This window comes from Pristis pectinata, chromosome 22 (assembly GCF_009764475.1).
Source record: "Pristis pectinata isolate sPriPec2 chromosome 22, sPriPec2.1.pri, whole genome shotgun sequence".
Lineage (NCBI taxonomy): Eukaryota > Metazoa > Chordata > Chondrichthyes > Rhinopristiformes > Pristidae > Pristis > Pristis pectinata.
In genome coordinates, this window is record NC_067426.1 from 13,186,545 (window position 1) to 13,207,548 (window position 21,004).

At 42.9% G+C, this 21,004-nt stretch overlaps 1 protein-coding gene across 1 annotated transcript in view; it reads right to left on the reverse strand.

Annotated features, from left to right (window-relative positions):
- The window catches only part of e2f2 (E2F transcription factor 2), a 56,414-nt gene extending 41,827 nt beyond the window's left edge, over nt 1-14,587 (reverse strand). The window contains exon 1 of the mRNA XM_052036598.1: nt 14,076-14,587. Coding sequence (XP_051892558.1) covers nt 14,076-14,324 — 249 coding nt within the window. The 5' untranslated portion in view covers nt 14,325-14,587. The remainder of the gene's footprint in view (nt 1-14,075) is intronic.
- Between the last annotated feature and the right edge of the window lie 6,417 nt (nt 14,588-21,004).

Here is a 21,004-nt window from a genome sequence, read left to right on the forward strand (position 1 = left end):
GAACAGAAAGGTAGAGGATTGTTTAAATAGAGAGAGACTTCAGAGTGCTGCTGTGCTGAGTAATCTGGGCACCCTCAAACATGACATACAAAAAGTCACAGTGCAGGTACAGCAATTAGACTGATAAACAGAATGTTGGCCATGAAAAACACGATGATGCTGGAGGAACTCAGCAGGCCAGGCAGTATCCATGGAAAAAAAGCAGGTGGTCAATGTTTCGGGTCAGGACCCTTCTTCAGGAGGGTCCTAGAGTCCTTCGGAAGTCCTGACCCGAAACGTTGATGGCCTGTTTTTCTTTGGGGATGCTGCCTGGCCTGCTGAGTTCCTCCAGCATCATGTTTCTCATCTAGATTCCAGCATCTGCAGTCCTTTGTCTCTCTAGAATGTTGGCCATTAGTCTATAAAAAGTAGGGAAATCTCCCTACAACTGTGCAGGTTGTTGGCGAGACCACACCTGGAATATTGCACACAAATTTTGTCCCTTTCTCAAAGGGTTGTAAACTTCCACTGGAGCCAGTTTGGTGAAGGTTCAGAATGTACTTTTGGGATGAAGAGGTTGTCTTATAGGTTAGATCTATATTCATTGGCATTTACAAAATTGGCAGGTGATTTAATTGAAATACAAGATTGAGGCTTGGCAGGATACATGGCAAGAAAAGCTTTATCCCCATGGAATAAATATTCTGAACCAATGCTCCCTGGTTCCATAAGCGATCACCCATTTAAGGAGGAATAATAAGGAATTCTTCTCAGAAGGTTGCGAATCCCTGGAATTCTGTACTCCGGAGAACAGTGGGGCAGATGTTGATTGTATTTGAGGCAGAGTTAGAGTCAGGTGGAAATGTGGCCAAGCTGAGATCAGCCATTGGCAGAGCTAGCACATGGGGCCATATTTCCTTTGCTCTAATAACCAAGATAAAATTGAGACAATTATCCTGGGAGAGAGGGAAACAATAAGAGCAAGGAACTAGAACCAGAATTTCCAACGTCAGCAAGTGGTTGTCAAAAGGAGACTACTCTCCACAAGTTAGATCATTGAAGATGCATTGGAGAATCCTAGCAGAATAAACCACAATGGGACAAGATGTTCTCTTTTCCACTCAACCCACACTCAGTTTTGCCTCAAAAGGAACAGAAAATTGCTGCAAATAGCAATAGGGCCAAGTCTACCCCTGCAGCTGCTCGAGAGCCAATTTTGCAATTCAACTCAAGGGAAGTGCAGCATTCCCTTATTCTGAGGTAACACCTACAAAGTCAACGCTGCAGGATCACGGATATTGCATCAACAAGAATGTTAACCCTACCACTGCCTCCTCCTACATATGTTGTGACAGAAACATGAAAACATGCAAGTTGTACAGTTTTCTCTTCCTCAGATCTGCCATTTGCTTTCTATTGTCAAACCTGCCCTTCAGCTTCCCCACAACCAACACCACATGCCCCCCACCAAGTAACACATTAACTCTTTCCTTTAAGCAACCAATAGTTCGCTCAGTTTCCCAGCTTAACTCAAAAGATGCCAGGGTCTTTGGCCAGCCACATTCAAAAGCTCAACCCAAGAGCCATTACAACACATTCATGGGAAAAAACATCCGACATGTGTTAACAGTGTCAGCAGGGTCTCAGACAGTAGTTATCACACCCAAGGCAGAAGGCTCTGGGTTCAAGTACCATGGCAGAGAACAGAGCACTGAAGTCTAAGCTGATATTCCAGCCCTTTACTGGGGGAATGCTGCTCTGTTGGAGGCACCATGTTTAGGATGAGACTCCACAAGTGTAGAAAATAGAAACCTTCATGATATTTCAAAGAAGAGGAGGGCATTCTCCCTAGTGTCCTGGCCAACATTACCGAGACAGATTTTCATTTACCTTCATTGCACTCTCTCTGTAACAATAGCTGTAGCACCATATTCTGCATTCTGTCATTGCTTTTCTCTTTGTACTATCTCGATGTACTTGTGTTTTGAAGTGATCTGTATGGCTGGCATGCAAGACAAAGATTTTCACTGTGTCTCGGTACATGTGACAATAATAAACCAATGATCACATTGGCATTTGAGAGAACTTACCAAATACAAACATTGCCTCCATTCTAAAGCTTCAAAAGTACTCAATTGACTGCAAGACACTTTGGGATGTCTAGAAAATGGAAGGTCTTTTCCTTTTTGCTCCAGAGTTCACTCCTCTGTGTTAACTGTGGCTCAGAGCGATAGCACTTTTACCCTGACCACCAATTCAGAGCCTTGAGTACAAAAGCAAGTTCCACTCTCCCAGCACAGTCCTGACGGAAGGCAGCAGTGCTGGAGATACTGCCTTTCAAATGAAATGAGAATTGAAGCAGTGCCGCCAATATTTATTCTTCTCCCAACCCAAACAATGCACTGGCAGTGACAAATTTTTGAAATCACAATTACAACACAGGAAATGCCACACCAGATTTATTCACACCAAGCTCCCAGAGAAACAGCATGACAATGACCATGGGATCCTTTACACTGGCCCCAGGAAACAAATGGGTGAGGTAGGAAACAGAGGACTGCGTTTCTGACAGTGCTGCACCTAGATTGTGTGTCCAAGCCCCAGGAGTGCAATTTGAGCTCACAGCCTCTTGCCTCAGAGGCAGAGCTGCTACTAAATTAACTGTAGCTGAACAGTACAATCCACGGCAGCAGCTAAAACACTGCTTGCCAAGTCACCAGCTCCTTATTGCTGCCATGATTTGGAGGGAGTCAGGGGTGGGCAAACAGCTTCCAGCACTACCATGCATCTACAAAATAGAAGACATCTCCCTTTGTGAATACTGCCACTTTCAGTATCTTTACAGTATCAGATACCGGTACTTTCAGTCCCAAAACTAACACCTAATACATCACTTGGTGTGGTACCAAGTCACTTGCACTAGGGAGGTCCAATTTAGGTTGACTGATCTCACATGGAAGTCCTTGGTCAATGATTTAATCAGGGAACTGGAGTTCCTGGTCAGATCAAAGACAAGTAAATGCAGAGTACTTTGTCAATGGTACACACTGCAGCTATTGTGCATCAGTGGCAGAGAGGGTGCCGATCCATCTAGGACAAAGCAGCTCGCTGGTGTCGAGCTTCTGAGTTGTTACAGTAGCACTCATTCAGGCAAGCAGGGATTATTCCATCACACTCCTGATTTGTGATGGTGGAAACGTTTTGAGGCGTCAGGGGACGAGTCCCTCATCACAACCTCCAATGTACTTTTGTAGCCATAATGTGCATGGCAGGTCCAGTTGGGCTTCTGGTCAGTAACGAGCCCTAGGGCATCACTGGCACATGACTTGACATTCAATGGCACTATCATCAAAAGGTAGGCAGTTAGACATTCTACTATTGAAGATGTACCACTAATGTGCCAGGCAATGGACGAGTATCGCTTGCCACTTATTAGCCCATGACTGAATATCGTCTAGGTCTTGTTACCTGCTTCATTTGATGGAGAGTTGCAAATGGAATTGAGAATAGTGCAATCATCATCGAACATCCCCACTTCTGACCACATGATGAAAGGAAGGTCACTAACAAAGCAGCGGAAGATGCTTGGGCCTAGGACACTGCCCCCTGGACCTCCTCCACCCATTTCCTGGTGCTGGAATGATTGCTCTCCAGCTCACAACCATCTTGCTTTGTGCAAGGTACAATTCCAACTATTTGACTTCAGTTTACCAGGTCTCCTCGATGCCACACCAGGTCAAATGCTGTCCTGACACTCATCTCTGGAATAGAATTCTTTGATCCATGCTTGGACCAATGCTGTGATAGGATCTGGAGCCGAGCTGTCATGGCAAAACCCAAATTGGGCATCAGTGAGCATTATATTGGTGGGCAAGTGTCACCTGATAGCACTATTGACAACAGTTTCCATCCCTTTGGTGAGTGATCTAGTGGGCAGTGATTGAGTATTTATAGCCAGACCAAGTTTTTCCTGCTTTTTGTGAAAAGGACATATCTTGCCAATTTTCCACATTGTCAGGCAGCTGCCAGTTTTGTAACAATATTGGGAACCACTTCAATTACTCATCCAAATACCTTTAAAAAAAAGTGGCAAGGGTTTCTGCCTCTATCACCTTTTCAGACAGCGAGTTCCAAGGTCTCGGTACTAGTTGAATGAAGTAATTGCTTCCTCAACTTCCCTCTAACCATACTACCAAGTAACATAAATCTATACCTCCTAGTTACTGTTTCTCTGCTAAGGGAACATTTGTCCTTTCTATTTACCCAATCACAGCCTTTGAGAATTTTATCCTCAAAGCCATATACTTGAAGAGCAGGAAATTTACAAAGAGGAAACGAGAGAATAAGAGGTGCAAATTACATTGAAGATTTTAATCCTGACACATCACATTGAAGATCAGATCACCCCATCTCTAATCACTGTACTCTACTGCAAACTCAGAAACAGTTCTGATAGGATTGTCTACACAGGAGTATCTAAGAGTCACTGATCCTCAAGAGATCACTTCACACCTGATAAGATAAAGGCTCATTCAAATTACTCAATGATCTCCACTACGCACCTTTGTTTCAAAGAAACTACTCAGTTACAACCATTGAATCAACAGGAAGAGAGAAAAGAAATGCATGGAGAAAGAGAAACATAGCTCACCAGGAAGGACCAAGCCAGGCAACTTTCCACATACCCTCCCATGCATTCTACCCTCCTAACCTCGAATTAAGATGTGTTTGCCAGATTGGAGGAAGATGGAAAAAATGTTTTTAGCAAAAGGCATGCCCTGCCCTGCTGTTGCCATGGCACTGGTTTGCAACCCCGAGAAAGGGAAGGATAGGGGGAGAAATGAATTCCCTTCACCACCACTCCCAACCCAAGCAAATGGGTTTCCAGACCCAGGAGAGCAGGAGCAGTTAACTGGTGGGGTAGAGAAAAGGGAGGTAGTTTCCAGCATTTATGATCCAAGCACCTGCTGGCTTGGTCGCCAGAATGGAAAAGAGGCCAGAGATCAATACCGAAGGAACACAATGGTATACCAATTAAAATTAGGGGAATATCAAGTGGCCAGAATTGGAATGATGCACTGATTAGTTACATGAAGGACAGACGACAGAGCAATTTGCAAACAATAGCAATCTTCAAAGCAAAGCACTGCTAGTCATCAAAGGGGTTATGGTAAACAGAATTTGGTGAGCAAGGATAGGGGTAGCAGAATTTCAGCCAAGCAAGACCACGTTACACACTGGAACACATGCTTGCAGGATCATCCAGCAATAAATTGGTTTATTATCACACTTACTGAGGTACAGTGAAGAACTTGTCTTGCATACCATCCATACAGATCAATTCATCACAACAGTGCATTGAGGCAATACAAGGTAAAACAATAACAGTGCAGAATAAAGTGTTACAGTTATAGACAAAGTGCAGTGCAGGTAGACAAAAAGGTGCAAGGTCATAATGATTTAGACTGTGAGGTCAAGAGTCCATTTTATCGTACTAGAGAACCATTCAGTAGTCTTCTAACAGCGGGATAGAAGCTGTCCTTGAGCTTGGTGGTATGTGTTTTCAGGCTTTTGCATCTTCTGCCCGAGGAGCGAGAAGAGAAAATGTCCGGGGTGGCTGGGGTCTTTGATTATGCTGGCTGCTTTAGGTGAAGCCTAGCTCCAATTTTCTGGATCCCTAACAAACTACAGTGATTGGTTATCAGGCAGCATTTGCTGTACATAGCTTAAGTTCAGGATTTACATACAAATAGGCACAACTTGGGCCTCTAAAATTATTAAATGATTTCTCTACAACTAAAATAAATAATTTCCAGGTGGGAAAAGATGCAAAAGTAGAACTGGGGGCTCAGAAATATGAAATGGTCACTAATAAATTCAGTGCAAGATTCCACACATTCTTTATCCAATGTGTGGAACTCATTATTACAGGGAGTAACCCTAAAGCAAAATATTGCAGGTGCTGGGTATCTTAAGTTAAAATAGAAAACCACATCTGTGGTGAAAGAAACAGAGCTCATGACCCGAAACGTTAACCCTCTTTCTCTCTCCACACATGCATTTTCTGTTTTTAACCTTTGTTGAAACAAATAACAGATGAATTTAAGGAAAAGGTAGAAAATACAGGGTGAATAAAGTTAACAAGATTACATACGGAAAGAACAAGATGAAATAAGGTGGAAGGAAGTTCATGTGGAACATAAACACTAGCAGGAAACAGCTGAGCCAAATGATCTGTTTCTGTGTGATAGTATTAGATAGAATTCTATGCCCTATGTAATCCCAACTAACTTGCCAGCGTGTCCTCTTGATATCAAGTGACTTTCCTCTTGGGTTAGGACAGCTAGACTTGCTTGACAGCCCCCATCCACCCAACCACATTCACATTCAGTCCCACTCAACCAAACCTCAGTGCCGCTTCCCTTCTTAATATGATCCTTACACTCTTGATAGGGTTACAACCGTTGCACTGACATCAGGGGAAATGAAGTGTCAACAAGTCAGACCACATCTGTTGTGGTTTCACAGTGCCCACACACCCAATCATCAAGCATTTTGCAGATGATTAAAGCATTTGAAAAAAAAAATTTTTCCCTCTAAACACTGCCAAATGCTGACTCAAATACCCAAGCAACCCTCAATATCTCCAGAGTCAGTTTCACAGAAAAACTTGGGCCACATTAAACACTTAATCGCAATCTCACTAGAAGGTTAGTTGTTGTTCCAAGAGAAAGGCCTGTACTTGTAACAGTATTACAGTGGTTATGTTACCATAGAAGTGATCCAGAGGTCTAGACTAATACTTCAGAGGCAATGAGATCAAATTTTACCACAGGAATTTAAATCCAGTTAATTAAATCCGAACTAAAAAGCCAGCATCAGAATGAGACCCTGAAGCAACCAGGAATGTTGCAAGGGCCGCATTTGGTTCACTAACGTCCTTTAGAGAAGGAAAATGCACTCATATCCATCTCTCTGACCTTAGAAGGCAACTTGGAAAGCCACCTGGTTGTATCAAACCACAACGTCAAAAGGTAAACCAATCTGGTGATCTAAGAACAAGTCAAAAGCACAAGCAGCCCAATTGTCTTCACAAATCTCTCCACTCAAGGATCTAAGAACACACTTAAAAACTGTCCAATGGAATGGAAATCAAAACAAAAAGCAGATGCTGGAATCTCAAACAGAAATGTTGGAAGAACTCAGCCAGTCAAGCAGCATCTGTGGAAAGAGAAACCAGTCAACTTTTGAGGTTGAAGACCCTTTTATCAGAACTAGGGAAAGAGTGGAGGTTTTGTAGTTTTTAAAAACAGAACTGGCAAGGCCAGGAAGAGGGTGGGGGGTGGGGGTGGGGGCGGGTGGAAGAGAGAGAAGGAGTGAGGCTTAAAGCAAAGGACTAAATGTAGGTCTTTCATCTTATTCCATATTCTTACACCTCACTCAGCTCTGCTTTGAAAACTGAAACCCCCCTCATCCCAAACTCTTCCCCATTTCTTAGGAAGGGTCCTTGACCCAAAGCATTTATTTGTTTCTCTTTCCACAGATGCTGCTTGACTGTCCCATGGAATGGTCAAGTAACAGCCAGACAGTGATCAACTCACAGAGCTATATGGACAATGTTGGCCAAAGGGTCCGGTTCAGAGCTGTATGACTACATCTTTCAGCTGTTACCTTGGATAACTTCATCACTATCCCTGGGTACATCCGAGACCACTAGCAAGACAGTAACACCATGGCCACAGCACATTCTGCAGGACATCATCAGTATAGAACCCAAACCCCAAAAAGCCTCTTGATATTAGATCAAACAGGGGCAATTAATTCTCTCATTGATCTAGTACCTTCCTTTCCTCAGCTGATCAATTAGTAGCATCCATGTTGACCAACACTTAGATGAAGCACCAATGGAAGCAAAAGAGTACCATGTAGTCTGAGAGTGAGACCTCAATGTGTATTACCAAGCATGGCTTGACACTTTCACCACAGATGGAGCTGGTCACGTTCTGAATAACATAATTACTAGATTAGATCTGTAGCAGGTGGTGTAAGCATCAAAATGTGGAAAAACTGCTGACTGTCCTCATCTTGTTCAATAAAGATGAACTCTTGATCTTTCAATCTACCTCATCGTGGCCTTTGCACCTTATCGTCTACCTGCACTGCACTCTTTCTGTACTTGTAATCCTTAATTCTGCATTCTCTTTGTACTACCTGAATGTACTTTAGGTTTTGAAATGATCTGTATGGATGGCATGCCAAACAGTTTTCCACTGTATCTTAGTACATGTGACAATAATAAACCAATTACTAATCCATTTACCCATTGCAAAAGTAGATTAATCTTCACATCAGAGACATCCTCCCGCACAGAGTAACACTAACACTGTCCTCAAATGAGATCAATGTGGAGAAGACCCAGCAGCTTGAATTGAAGTAAACATTAGGGACTATAAGCTGGCAGCAGAATTTTATTTCAAACACCAACCTGCAACCCTATAGCCCGGCATATTCTTCACTAACATTATGCAGAGCAGAACTAGGATTACTAAAACTAAGTATGCCAGGCTGGTGAAGCTACAGCTCAGGACTGCATGCATGCTAAACACCGGAAGAGCCAAGCAGTCATAGAAAAGATCAGATCAAAACTCTAAATTCATTCTACATCCAATCAAGGTCAGTGATAGACGACTAAATGACAGGATCTAGCAGCTTGAATTGAAGTAAACATTAGGGACTGTAAGCTGGCAGCAGAATTTTATTTCAAACACCAACCTGCAACCCTATAGCCCGGCATATTCTTCACTAACATTATGCAGAGCAGAACTAGGATTACTAAAACTAAGTATGCCAGGCTGGTGAAGCTACAGCTCAGGACTGCATGCATGCTAAACACCGGAAGAGCCAAGCAGTCATAGAAAAGATCAGATCAAAACTCTAAATTCATTCTACATCCAATCAAGGTCAGTGATAGACGACTAAATGACAGGATCTACGAGCATCCCATATTCAACCACGATAAGAGGCCTGCATACGAGCTATCCTCAAGGAGAAGGACTACGTGGACGAACCATCTTGGCCTTCTCCAAAGAATCTCCACAATCATAGATAGCAAGTGGGGAAAACTCTCCACTAACTGCATGATACCATGTGCAAGGAAGGTGGCAGTGGCATTCAGAGTTCAATTATTTCATTTCCAAATATCGCAGTGAGTGTTTGTCAGGGAAGGGCTCAAGGTCCAACCTCCTTTCGTTGCTTCAGCAATCATCTTCCCAGAGCAGAAATGCTCGTTGATGCAACGACTCAGAAAATGAAGCAACTCGTGTGCACGTGCACAATATTCAGGTCTGGGGTGATGAGCGACAAGTTCACACTGCACTAGTACTACACTGTCCACCTCCAGCAAGAACCACAGTAACTCCCCACACCATTCAAATTTTACTGACATCGCCAGATCCCATTATCTGCCTTCTAACACCCTGAGGGACTTTTGACAGGAACTCAACAATACTAGCCATGTAATAATTACTGTGGCTGCAAGAGTAGGTCAGAGGCTGGGCCAGTTGGCAGCAAGAGTCTTACTCAAGCCTTTTCATCACCAACAATGTGCAGAAATACTCTCCACTTGCCTGGATGGGTGCCGCTCCAACCACACCCAAGACTTGATATCATGTAGAAAAAAAAACTAGCTGGTTGATTGGGAATAAATTCATCGCAATGAGTATTCCCTCCCTGCGTCACAAACACACCGTGGTCAACGTTCGTAGTGCACAAGAAACATGGCAGCAAGGCCTTTTTGACGGCAATTCTTAAGCCCGTGACCTCCATTACCAGGGACAAAGGCAGCAGATGCTGGGAAAGCCACAACCTACAACTTCCCTCCAGCTTGCCCACTGAGCTGATGCAGAAATACCCTGTCATACATCACTGGTGCTAGGTCGGGTCTCTGGAACCACCTACCTAACTGCACTGTGGCAGTGCTTTCTGGACATGGACCATGGGAAATAGCTTCTCACTCCATCTGCCTTACTGGATCCTACTATCATCTCAAACCAATCACCCCCAGCTTCCCTAGTGATTTCAGAAAAAAAAATTACCTCCAATTTCTGTAGCTCCATAATCTACACCCCAACCTGGAATTTACATCCTGTACCTCACCACCTTCTTTAAAACCTACCTCCAACCTAGCTTGTAACTCACCTGTCCATATAACCCTCTGATTTAGATATATCTTAAATTCCAAACTGAAAAAAAAATTCTTTCCTGTTAAGGCCCAGAAAGCTACAAAAGTTTAATATATACATCATTGTTTTTGAAATGGCTTCCACATTTCCCTTCATTGGCATCACTGCACTTCAGAGATACTTTGGAGAGATGTTATGAGGACCTATAAAAATTCATGTCTTCTGAACAGCAACACCTGTCAGTTAGAATTTACTCTGCTGAAAGCTCAGGTTTTGCATTGTCATAATACCATCCTCAGGGCCTAGGTCATGTTGGAAGAGTAGAGTTTGTATTGTGTACATTTTCCAGGTCCCAACATCAAACTATCAAAGCAAAAAACTGTGTCGTAATGTGGGAACAAGAGAATCAACATAAAGAAAGAGGTCAGCTTAAAAAGCCTTTCAAAAAACAAAATTGCCATTCAAACAGCAACAGCAGCTCTGGTGGCTTAGCTGTCCGACCTTCATGGGACTGGTGCACGAGAGAGCCAGGCTCTGCATCTCCTCTCCCTCTCCCAGTATTGCTCCTGCTACAGAATTGCAAACATTTTCCAGCTATGATTTAAATAGGAGCTGCACGCTTCACCAGGCCCACTCTGTAATAAACCAAGTTGCGCACTCAAGCTTTTGTTGTTTTCTCTCCCAATGCACTCTGGAGCCTACAAGCAAACAATCTCGACATTTTTAAAGATATCAATACATATTGGGGAATTAGGGGAGTGGGAAATGGTAATAAAGGTGAAGAGAGGGTGATTTTTCTGACCCAACAAGCAGCCATTTTAGTTGTCTCCTCAAAAAAGTGAGCAATAGTTCAGCGTTCACTATGGTTCAACTTAAATGGATTCTTTCCCAAATCAGGTGTGGGAATATGCTGTTCGCTGAAGGCAGCTTTTAGGGGATGGTTATAAAATCACAAATAAATGGTGACCCGAGATCAGCTGTTGTGACAAATGGACAACACTCCAACCCATTTCACGGCCCAATTGGTGGAATGTGGAATTATGCACAAGGCCAAATGAGATTCTGGGAAATCATGGAAAAAGGGAGAAAAAAAACAACAAGAGGTCCTCAGGCCCAAAACACAAGTCTCTTTTCTAATAGGCAAGCCCACCAGCTCACCTCTAGCCTCCTCCTTCCCAGATGCAGAACTTTATTAGCTCCTGCATTACAAGAGTGACTATACATCATTAGCAATACAGCACTTTGGAATACTCCGAAAGATGGCACAGAAATTCAAGTTTCCTTTACGTGACACAAATTAGTCCCACCTACCATATTCCTCCAAAATAAAATGACCATCCCTTTTAGCTAAATATTCTATTCCCTTTTCCTATTGAATTTTCCAGTGCTTTTGTTTTCCATATTGGTCAATTTGAACGTCATGGATCTGGAGGTTTGAAACAAAACTTGATGACAGAATGTTCCTGACAATGTAAAAAAAGGATCTCAATTCTATATCAGTTTAAAATGTGTGCAAACAAACCAGTGTGAGACCCACTCTTTATTTACCTCCACCAATAAACCAGAAACAGATTACTCATAGTGTGCACACATAACAACAATAATAACAGGCATTTATGCATGCTCTTTAGCACACTAAAGTACTTCCAGTATCTTCACAGGAGCTTTATGAACCACAAGCTTGACATCAAGTCATACAAGTAGATGTTGTGACACAGTTGCCAGTGATCAGGAGATGCCCAGAGACCAGAAGTGGATGAGGACAATGTTATGAGAATTATAAGGCTGAAGAAAATTTGAGACAGTGACGGACAAGACCGTGAAGTGATATGAAAACCAGAGAGGCCAGTGTCACAGGGCCAGTTGCTTCACCCTGAACAGGACACTTCCGGTCATACTCGCTAAACTCTCTTCGCCCTCGAACAGGGTCACCTTGACATCTCCACTCCAGCTCCCTCAAGTCATTGGGCACAGCGGTGATTTAGAGTAGGAAAGGAACACTAGAATTTGTTTCCCCATTGAACTTACATGCACTTTAGGTGGCAAAGGCATCCGAGCCAGTAACATAAATAGCCGAGCTTCCAGGGCCAAGGGTATTCAACAAGCTAAAGGGATATATGGAAACAAACAGGGCTCACTTGACAGACATCAAGAACTACCATCAGATCTGAAATTTGAGTTGGACTCCCTGTACTCACTGGAGCACTGCCACTCATTGTAGAACCAGCATCCTAGATCCAATCCCAGGTCTAGCAGACTGCATTGATATGCTGCAACTGGTCTTGGGTGCCTTTGTGCAACCTCGGCAGAGAGCCTGCCTGCATCCCAACAAGTTCTATTTGTACAGGTATGCCTCTCTGAAAGGCGTGGCCTGAAACAGGCCAGGGAAGTTTCCCCTTCCAGTTGAATAGCCTTGCTAACTCTCCAAGTGCTGGTGAAGAATGGTGTTTTTGTTTTATTTGAAGTTCATGCATGATACATCAATGTCATTAACTAAGCCAACATTTAACAGGAAGGTTGTATTGACCAGCTTTCTTCATCCTTGCTGCCCATGTATTGAAGGTACTCCCTCAGAACCACTAACCAGGTCCAGGATCTCAATCTGGAGTGACAACATATTTTCCAAGTCAGGTTGACGTGTGACTTGGAGGTGACGACATTCTCACATCCCTGCTCTCTTTGTCCTTCTTGGTGGCAGATCACAGGTTTAAGAGATGGCGTCAAAGAAACCTCATCAGATGGCACACAGTTCACCAAGGTGTGCCAGCGGTAGATGGATTGAATGCTTATGGTTGCCTCTTTATCCCAAACGATATCAAGGCACTTTAGTTATGAAACTGCGCTCATCCAAGTTACGATATTCCATCGCACCATCAACTTGTGATGGTGGAAAACCTTTTGGAGCATCAGGAGGCAAGTCATTCACCAGAATACCCACCCACTTACAGCCTCACTTTTACAGCTGGTCCAGTCAGGTTTCTGATCCATCTCCCCATCCACCCCAAAGCACAATAATAATGGTGCCACAAGGGAGTACTTTCTGGTTTCAAGACATTTGTTTACAAGGGTAGACATTAGTGGAGTGGAATGGATGGGGATGGATTAGTCTTGGGGTTCATAGTGTCCTCAATAATGGGATGTAAATGCTAAACAATGTTAGTTCATTTACATTGAAACAGGTTCTTTTTACAATTAAAATAAAGTTATGAAAGGAAAGCCAACGTCAACCTTTGTTTATTGAAATTTGTCACATTAAATTTTCTGTGTTTAGCTTTCCATTTCTGTGCTGCATACTCTAGTCCCTATTCCAAACGGTCTATTATAGGAAGTTGGTGACGTTTTTTTACGAAATCCTCCCCCTCCCCCAATTAATATTATTTGATGAGGCTGAACGTTTTGTACCACAAAAGTGACAGAGCCTAGTTTCACACGCCTTTATTTCAATTACTGAAACGGAAAGTCCGATGCAAAGTCCCCCGATTAAACTTTGACCCATACGGTTAACATATAAATATTTAGAAAGTCCTCTGAACCCAGAATATTACTGAGGACCACCCCATCAAATTTAAGACCGTGACAGTTTGATGATCTATAAGAAAATGACAACGCGTTTCGATAACAAAATTATATTATTCATAAGCTATATTTTACATTTTTTAAAAAAAAAGCATTTGCAATGAGCAGCCTTCTGAAAGCGAAACCTGGTTTCACTGACACCAGCCCCTAACACAAATACACAAAATACAGAGTTAATCTCCAAATATCGCATTTTCGCTATAAAATTGTGATAAACAGTAGGTAATTTCCTGAATGATAATGTACAATGACCTCGGATTTGCAGGATATCAGCGAGGTACACAGCCACAAAACGCACGTTTACTTCAAGTGAATTTATAAATTATAAATTACACTTACCGGCAGTCGTCCTGTGATACTCCTTATTGTTCTAAGTTCAGGTCCATGAGGGGTCGTGTACAAACAATCCCCACTGTGGTCAGAGTACAATGCTCCTGCATTCTGGGTTAAATAACTGGTGGGAATATTGGGGATCTGGGGACTGCATAATCCCGTACCTCCATTTTCCATATTAAGAACTTTTTTCTGGGAGCTGGAGACCACCCCAATGATACCCCTGCCTGGGGCTGGGGAAACTCCCTTTGGCATGTTTTGCAAGGCAGCAATCTTTCCCCCACTCCCCCCCTTTTGTTTGCAACGAGAGAGAGGGAGAGGAAAGAGGGGCAAAAAAAATGATTGATTTCAAACGGGGATTTGTCTGCAAAATAAAATGCAAAGACAACAAATGCAAACATATAAGTGATCAGCAAACTCCCGGGATTAAACTGCAGGATATCCCGCACCTGGTGTTGCTTTAGATGCAGCAGGATGCAATGGATTGTGAATAGATCCCCTCTGAATCAGAGGGGAAAAATGGCTGCAGAAACTATAGCAGCTCCTGAATACAGCCTGATTCAGACTCTGAGACTCAGCCTCTGGCGCCAAAGCTTGTGCCGCGAAATTCATATTTCCCGCCATCTGCTGGAAATGTCAGGCGCTGATTGGTGAGAAATTCACAGGGCTACATGTAATCTACATGCAGCAGCAACCAATCACAGCGCTCTAGCCGGCTTCTTAAAGTGACAGGCACAGAACAGTGTTTGAAAACCTCATACCAGTACAGGAATCCACAGCGTCTTTACAGATCCTACAAACAATTATAAGTTTCCCATTTTCGATACAATGAAAATCATTTAATAGTAACAACTTAGATTTATTCTATACGTACTTTATTCATTTTTGTCATTCCAACTTCTGGCTTCATTTTTGTTTAACAGATTGGTGCCTGTCATATTTTTTATATCGCTTAGTTCTTTCCTCCCACTGAAGATACTGGCTGATAACGAAGTGTCGAGGCTGTGGGAGCCTGCAGGTTATTCAACCATGGAAGGCATCGCAGTCACCATTGACATTTATCCTTGACATTTGCATATGCATGCATTTCTCAGCAAGTGTTGCTGATGGGCAAACAAGGACAGGAGTTCAGGGCCACAGAAGTCAATTCAAGTGACACTATACCGCATCAAATTAAATCAGATAATAGCTTAAACTATTCCAGTGGCATAAAATAATTTATGCCAAGACACTTTTTCACTTTGAAGACACAACCTCATAGTGCAATAATTGGTGGAGTTAGGTGGAAGAAGGAGTGGAATTTAAAATTGATCTGTGGAAGTGACAATTCGGTGAATGAGTCTTTAGTCTATGGACAGATTGCTAAGTGCGAGGGTTGTCGAATCATACAGATGCTTACCCCAGACACTGCATGAGTCTTGACATTCACTCAAGGGCATTGTAGGCTAATTTGAGCCTTTCCCTACCAGAAGCTGTACACCCACTTCCTGGTGGAGGTCATAGGAGGACAGATGTACCAGGACTCTTCCTTTTCCATTTCCATCTCAACAATGTTGCTACAGTGGAGCTGATGTGCCAAGTGGTCTTCTTCTGCACCATGACAATTCTATGATTGAGAACAAAATTAATTATTCATAAACTATATTTTACATTTCAAAAAAAGCATTTGCAGTGAGCAACCTTCTGAAGGCAACCTTGTGGTTGAGAAGAGTTGTAGCGACCTGAAAACTCAGAGGTGCTAACGTGGAGGAAAGAGGATGTGCTGGATCTTTTGGAAAAACATTAGGATAGATAAGTCACCGGGGCCGGATGGGATATATCCAAGGTTATTACGGGAAGCAAGGGAAGAGATTGCTGCGCCTTTGGCGACGATCTTTGCGTCCTCACTGGCCACACGAGTAGTGCCAGATGATCGGAAGGTGGCAAATGTTCTTCCTTTGTTTAAGAAAGGGAGTTGGGATAACCCTGGGAATTACAGACCAGTGAGTCTTACTTCAGTGGTGGGCAAATTACTAGAGAAAATTCTTAGGGACAGGATTTATGGGCATTTAGGAGAAGCATAGGTCTGATTAAGGGACAGTCAGCATGCCTTTGTGAGGGGCAGTCGTGCCTCACGAGCCTGATTGAATTCTTTGAGGATGTGACAAAGCACATTGAATGAAGGTGGAGCAGTGGATGTGGTGTACATTGATTTTAGTAAAGGCAGTTGATAAGGTTCCTCATGAAAGGCTCATTCAGAAAGTCAGGAGGCATGGGATCCAGGGAAACTTGGCTGTCTGCAGATTCAGACTTGGCTCGCTCATAGAAGACAGAGGGTGGTGGTGATGGAGCAGTATTCTGCCTGGAGGTCAGTGACCATGGTGTTCCGCAGGGATCTGTTCTGGGACCCCTGCTCTTTGTGGATTTTTATAAATGACTTGGGATGAGGATGTGGAAGGGTGGGTTAGTAAGTTTGCTGATGATACAAGGTTGGTGGTGTTGTGGATAGTGTAGAAGGGTGCTGTAGATTACCACAGGATATTGACAGAATGCAGATTTGGGCTGAGAAGTGGCAGATGGAGTTCAACCTGGAGGAATGTGAAGTGATACACTACGGGAGATTGAATCTGAAGGCAGAATACAAGGTTTAATGGCCGGACTCTATAGCAGTGTGGAGGAACAGAGGAATCTTGCAGTCCACTGTCCATAGATCCCTCAAGGTGCCATGCAGGTCGATAGGGTGTTAAGAAGGCGTATGGAGTGTTGGCCTTCATTAGTCGGGGTATTGAGTTCAAGAGCTTGCGAGGTAATGTTGCAGCTCGATAGAACCCTGGTCAGACCACGCTTGGAGTATTGTGTTCAGTTCTGGTCGCCTCATTGTAGGAAGGATGTGAAGGCTTTCGAGAGGGTGCAGAGGAGATTTACCAGGATGTTGCGTGGATTGGAGAGCATGTCTTCATGAGAATAGGTTGAGTGAGTTTGGGCTTTGCTCTTTGGAGAGAAGGAGGTGATGAGAGGGTGACTAGATAGAGGTGTACAAGATGATGAGAGGCATAGAATCAGAGTGGACAGTCAGAGACTTTTCCCAGGGCCGACAATGGCTAACACAAGGGGACATAATTTTAAGGTGATTGGAGGAAGGTATAAGGGGGATGTCAGGGGTAAGTTTTTTTACACTAGAGTAGTGGTGGCGTGCGAGGAACAACACTACCGGCAGAGGTGGTGGGGGCAGGATACACTGAGGGACATTGAAGAGGACTCTTAGATAGACACATGAATGATAGAGAAATGGGGGGCTATGTGGGAGGGAAGGGTTAGATAGATCTTAGAGCAGGATAAAATGTCGGCACAACATTGTGGGCCAAAGGGCCTGTACTGTGCTGTAGTGTTCAATGTTCTATGTTCTAGAACCTAGGGCTTCAAGTGCCAGCTGTAGTTCAGTGAACAGCGTTCTTGTCTCTGGGCCGAAAAGGCATTGGTTTAAGTTCAGTTCCAGTGGAATTGGTTAGATAGCTTGGCAATTTTTTACCAAAGCACCATAGAAAGCATCCTATCCAGATATATCACCAGTTGGTATGACAACTGCTCTGCCCATGACCGCAAGAAACTGCAGAGAGTTGGGGGCACAGCTATGCACATCACGGAGACCAGCCTCCCCTCCATGGACTCTGTCTACACTTCTCACTGCCTTGGTAAAGCAGCCAGCATAATCAAAGACCCCACCCACCCCAGTCATTCTCTTTTCTCCCCCCTCCCATCGGGCAGAAGATACAAAAGCCTGAAAGCACGTACCACCAGGCTTAAGGACAGCTTCTATCTCGCTGTTATAAGACTATTGAATGATTCCCTGGTATGATAAGATGGACTCTTGACCTCACAATCTATCTCGTTGTGACCTTGCACCTTACTGTCCACCTGCACTGCACTTTCTCTGTACTTTAACACTTTATTCTGCATTCTGTTATTGTTTTACCTTGTACTATCTCAATGCACTGTTGTAATGAATTGATCTGTATGGGCGGTATGCAAGATAAGATTTTCACTGTACCTCAATACATGTGACAATGATAAACCAATTTACCAATGTTCCTGGTGCAGTTCTAATGGAATGCTGCAGCACGTGAGTGGCTGTCTTTTGGATGTGATATTAAACCAAAGTTATATTTGTAATCTCCAGTGGATGTAAAAGAGCCCATTGCTCTACTTCAAAGAAGAGCAGGACAGTTCTTCCTGGTGTCCTGCCCAATAATTATCCACTAGCCCATATTATTCATAGATGTTTTATGCAGCTATGATGACTCTGCAGTTTCTTGCTGTGCAGCCTTTGGCCACTCTGGTCTCATTCTTGCTGTGCAGCCTTTGGCCACTCTGGTCTCTTCTGTTACTACTGTTTTTTTCATCTCTACCTCTTTGGCTGTAAAGGGCTTTGTGGGAAGGAAGGGGCCTGTTGTTGTAGTGCTATATAAATGGCAGTGTTGGTTTAACATTAATGCATGTTCTAATCTAATGTCTACACATACATGTGATCAATGGACTATTCCAAACCGAATTATCTTCACTTTGAAAAAGAGAAACTGAGACACATGTTGGCACTCCTAAAATCATTAGAACTAATATTAGCAGCATTGCAGGAAGAATGAACCCAGGACTTCCTAGATTTAAGCAACTGAGGGCCATTGACAAGGAATAAACTGCAGCCTTATGGTGTGGAAACTGTCGGTCCATTGAGGAAGAATAAGCAGCTTTTCACATTGGAATAAAACAGCGACTAAGGAGAGGGAGGAAGAGACAGATGACCAAAGGCATTGGGAGCTAGTAACACTGAGAGACACCGAGAGTGACAGTCATTCTCCTTGATGCTAAGTTGAGAGGCAATTGGACAGAGATGTACAAGACCATGACAAGTTTAGTTTGTGTAAATAAGGGAGAAGTTTTTCCCTATTAGAAGATTTAAACTACAGAGCAAGAGATATAGAAGGGGTGTAAGGAATTTTTAAACCGTTTTTCTGCAGGGAGCCCATATGGACTCCACTGGTCAAATGACCTTCTTTTGTGTTGTCCTAATCCATCTATCCTAAGTGAGTTAGGGAGGGAAAGGGAGAAAGAAATGAAAAAGCCATGAATCTGCACATTTTTTTGGAATGAGAAGAGCAGTGATAACGTTCAAGCCTGACACTCTTTGGAGGCAGAGGGAAGATTCTTTCAATCAAAAACAGCCAACTCTATCAACTGGAGAGTTTCCAAAAGTTCCTGTAACTGGCTTCGTTGTTAGTCCTTCCTATTCTTTGTTTTTACTCCTCTCCTCACACAAAAGGTGCTGTATTAATGTGATTTCTTTTTATGTTAAGAAATGACTGTCAAAGGAAATGAGTCACCTTGCCCAATGTTATTACAAAATCTTTTTTTTAAATAACAAGATAGGAGAGACAAGCACTTCCTCCTTCAATAACATGGTGACCAGAAGTGTGGACCATACTCATAGCAAGATAGAGAGAGCTCAAGTCAAAGAAACTGGGTGTGACACAATGCAGAAGTTGGTACATGGTGGTTTCCTGAAATCATAGCCATCTGAAAAACCTCCCTTTATTTCACTTATCTACTTTCAGCTTCTTGTGGGCTTAAAAGAGCGACAGAGACCAGGTTAGTTTCGATATTGGCAAGTGTGAAATGGTGGATTTTGGAAGGGAAAGGTAGAAGTCCTCATGATCTTGGAAAATAAGGGTTTAAATGGGGTGGACTGATATAAGGTTATAGGTATACACATTGCTGAAAGTAGTAATGCAGGTTAATAAGGCCAAGAACTACAGTATGATTCTGAATGAATAGAATTAAACAGAGTGAAGTTATTTTAACTTGTATGGAAGCTGGTGTAACCACACTTCAAGTACTGTCCACACTTCTTGTCCCCATATTACAAAAAAAAAGATATAGAAGAACCAGAGAAAATACAAAAAAGAGGTGTAAGGATGATACCAGCATTGACAGCCCGGATTATGAAAGACTGCACAGCCTGTAGGGTTTATTTCTTGAGAAGAAATAAGTGGTTACTGGATAAAGGTTGTTAAAATTGTGAAAGGATCACTTTGCACTAAAGTGGATTTTTTTTGTTCTAATTGTGTTCTTTCTTGTAAAAATTGTGCATAATTTATGTTTAATTTATGTTTTTCTTGTGAATGCTGCTTATCTGATGCTAGGTGCCTATGATGCTGCTGCAAGTAAGTTTTTCATTTCACCTGTACATACATGTACTTGTGCATATGACAATAAATTTATCTTTGGACTTTGGACTTTGGGATTTGATATGGCAGATGTGGAGAAGAGATTCCTACTTGTGGGAAATTCAGATCTCGGAGACCATAAACATACAAGAATCACTGATAATTGCAACAAGGAATTCAAGAGAAACTTCTTCAGCCATGGGGTGGGAGGAATGTGTAACTTTCTACCACAGGACTGGTGAAGGTGGAAAACCTAGATTCAATCTTTTGGAAGCCATAAGCAGACAAAAAAGGAAAGAATAGAACATCTTGCTGATTGAGAAGGAGTACACCAAGACTTATGTGGAGCACAAACAAAAACACAGATCAACTGGGCTAAATGCTGTAACATTCTCTGAAAATAAACAGGCCATTCATCTCATTATTCTTTGTGCTATCTTGTCTGCATAAGAACCATGACTTCAACCGAAGAACAATGACGATAGGACAGCACGGTAGTGTAGCAGTTAGCATAACGCTATTACAGCGCCAGTGACCCAGGTTCAATTCTGGCTGCTGTCTGTAAGGAGTTTGTACGTTCTCCCCATGTCTGTGTGGGTTTCCTCCGGGTGCTGCAGTCTCCTCCCACATTCCAAAGACATATGGGTTAGGAAGTTGTGGGCATGCTATGTTGGCGCCGGAAGTGTGGCGACACTTGCGGGCTGCCTCCAGAACATTACACGCAAAAGATGCATTTCA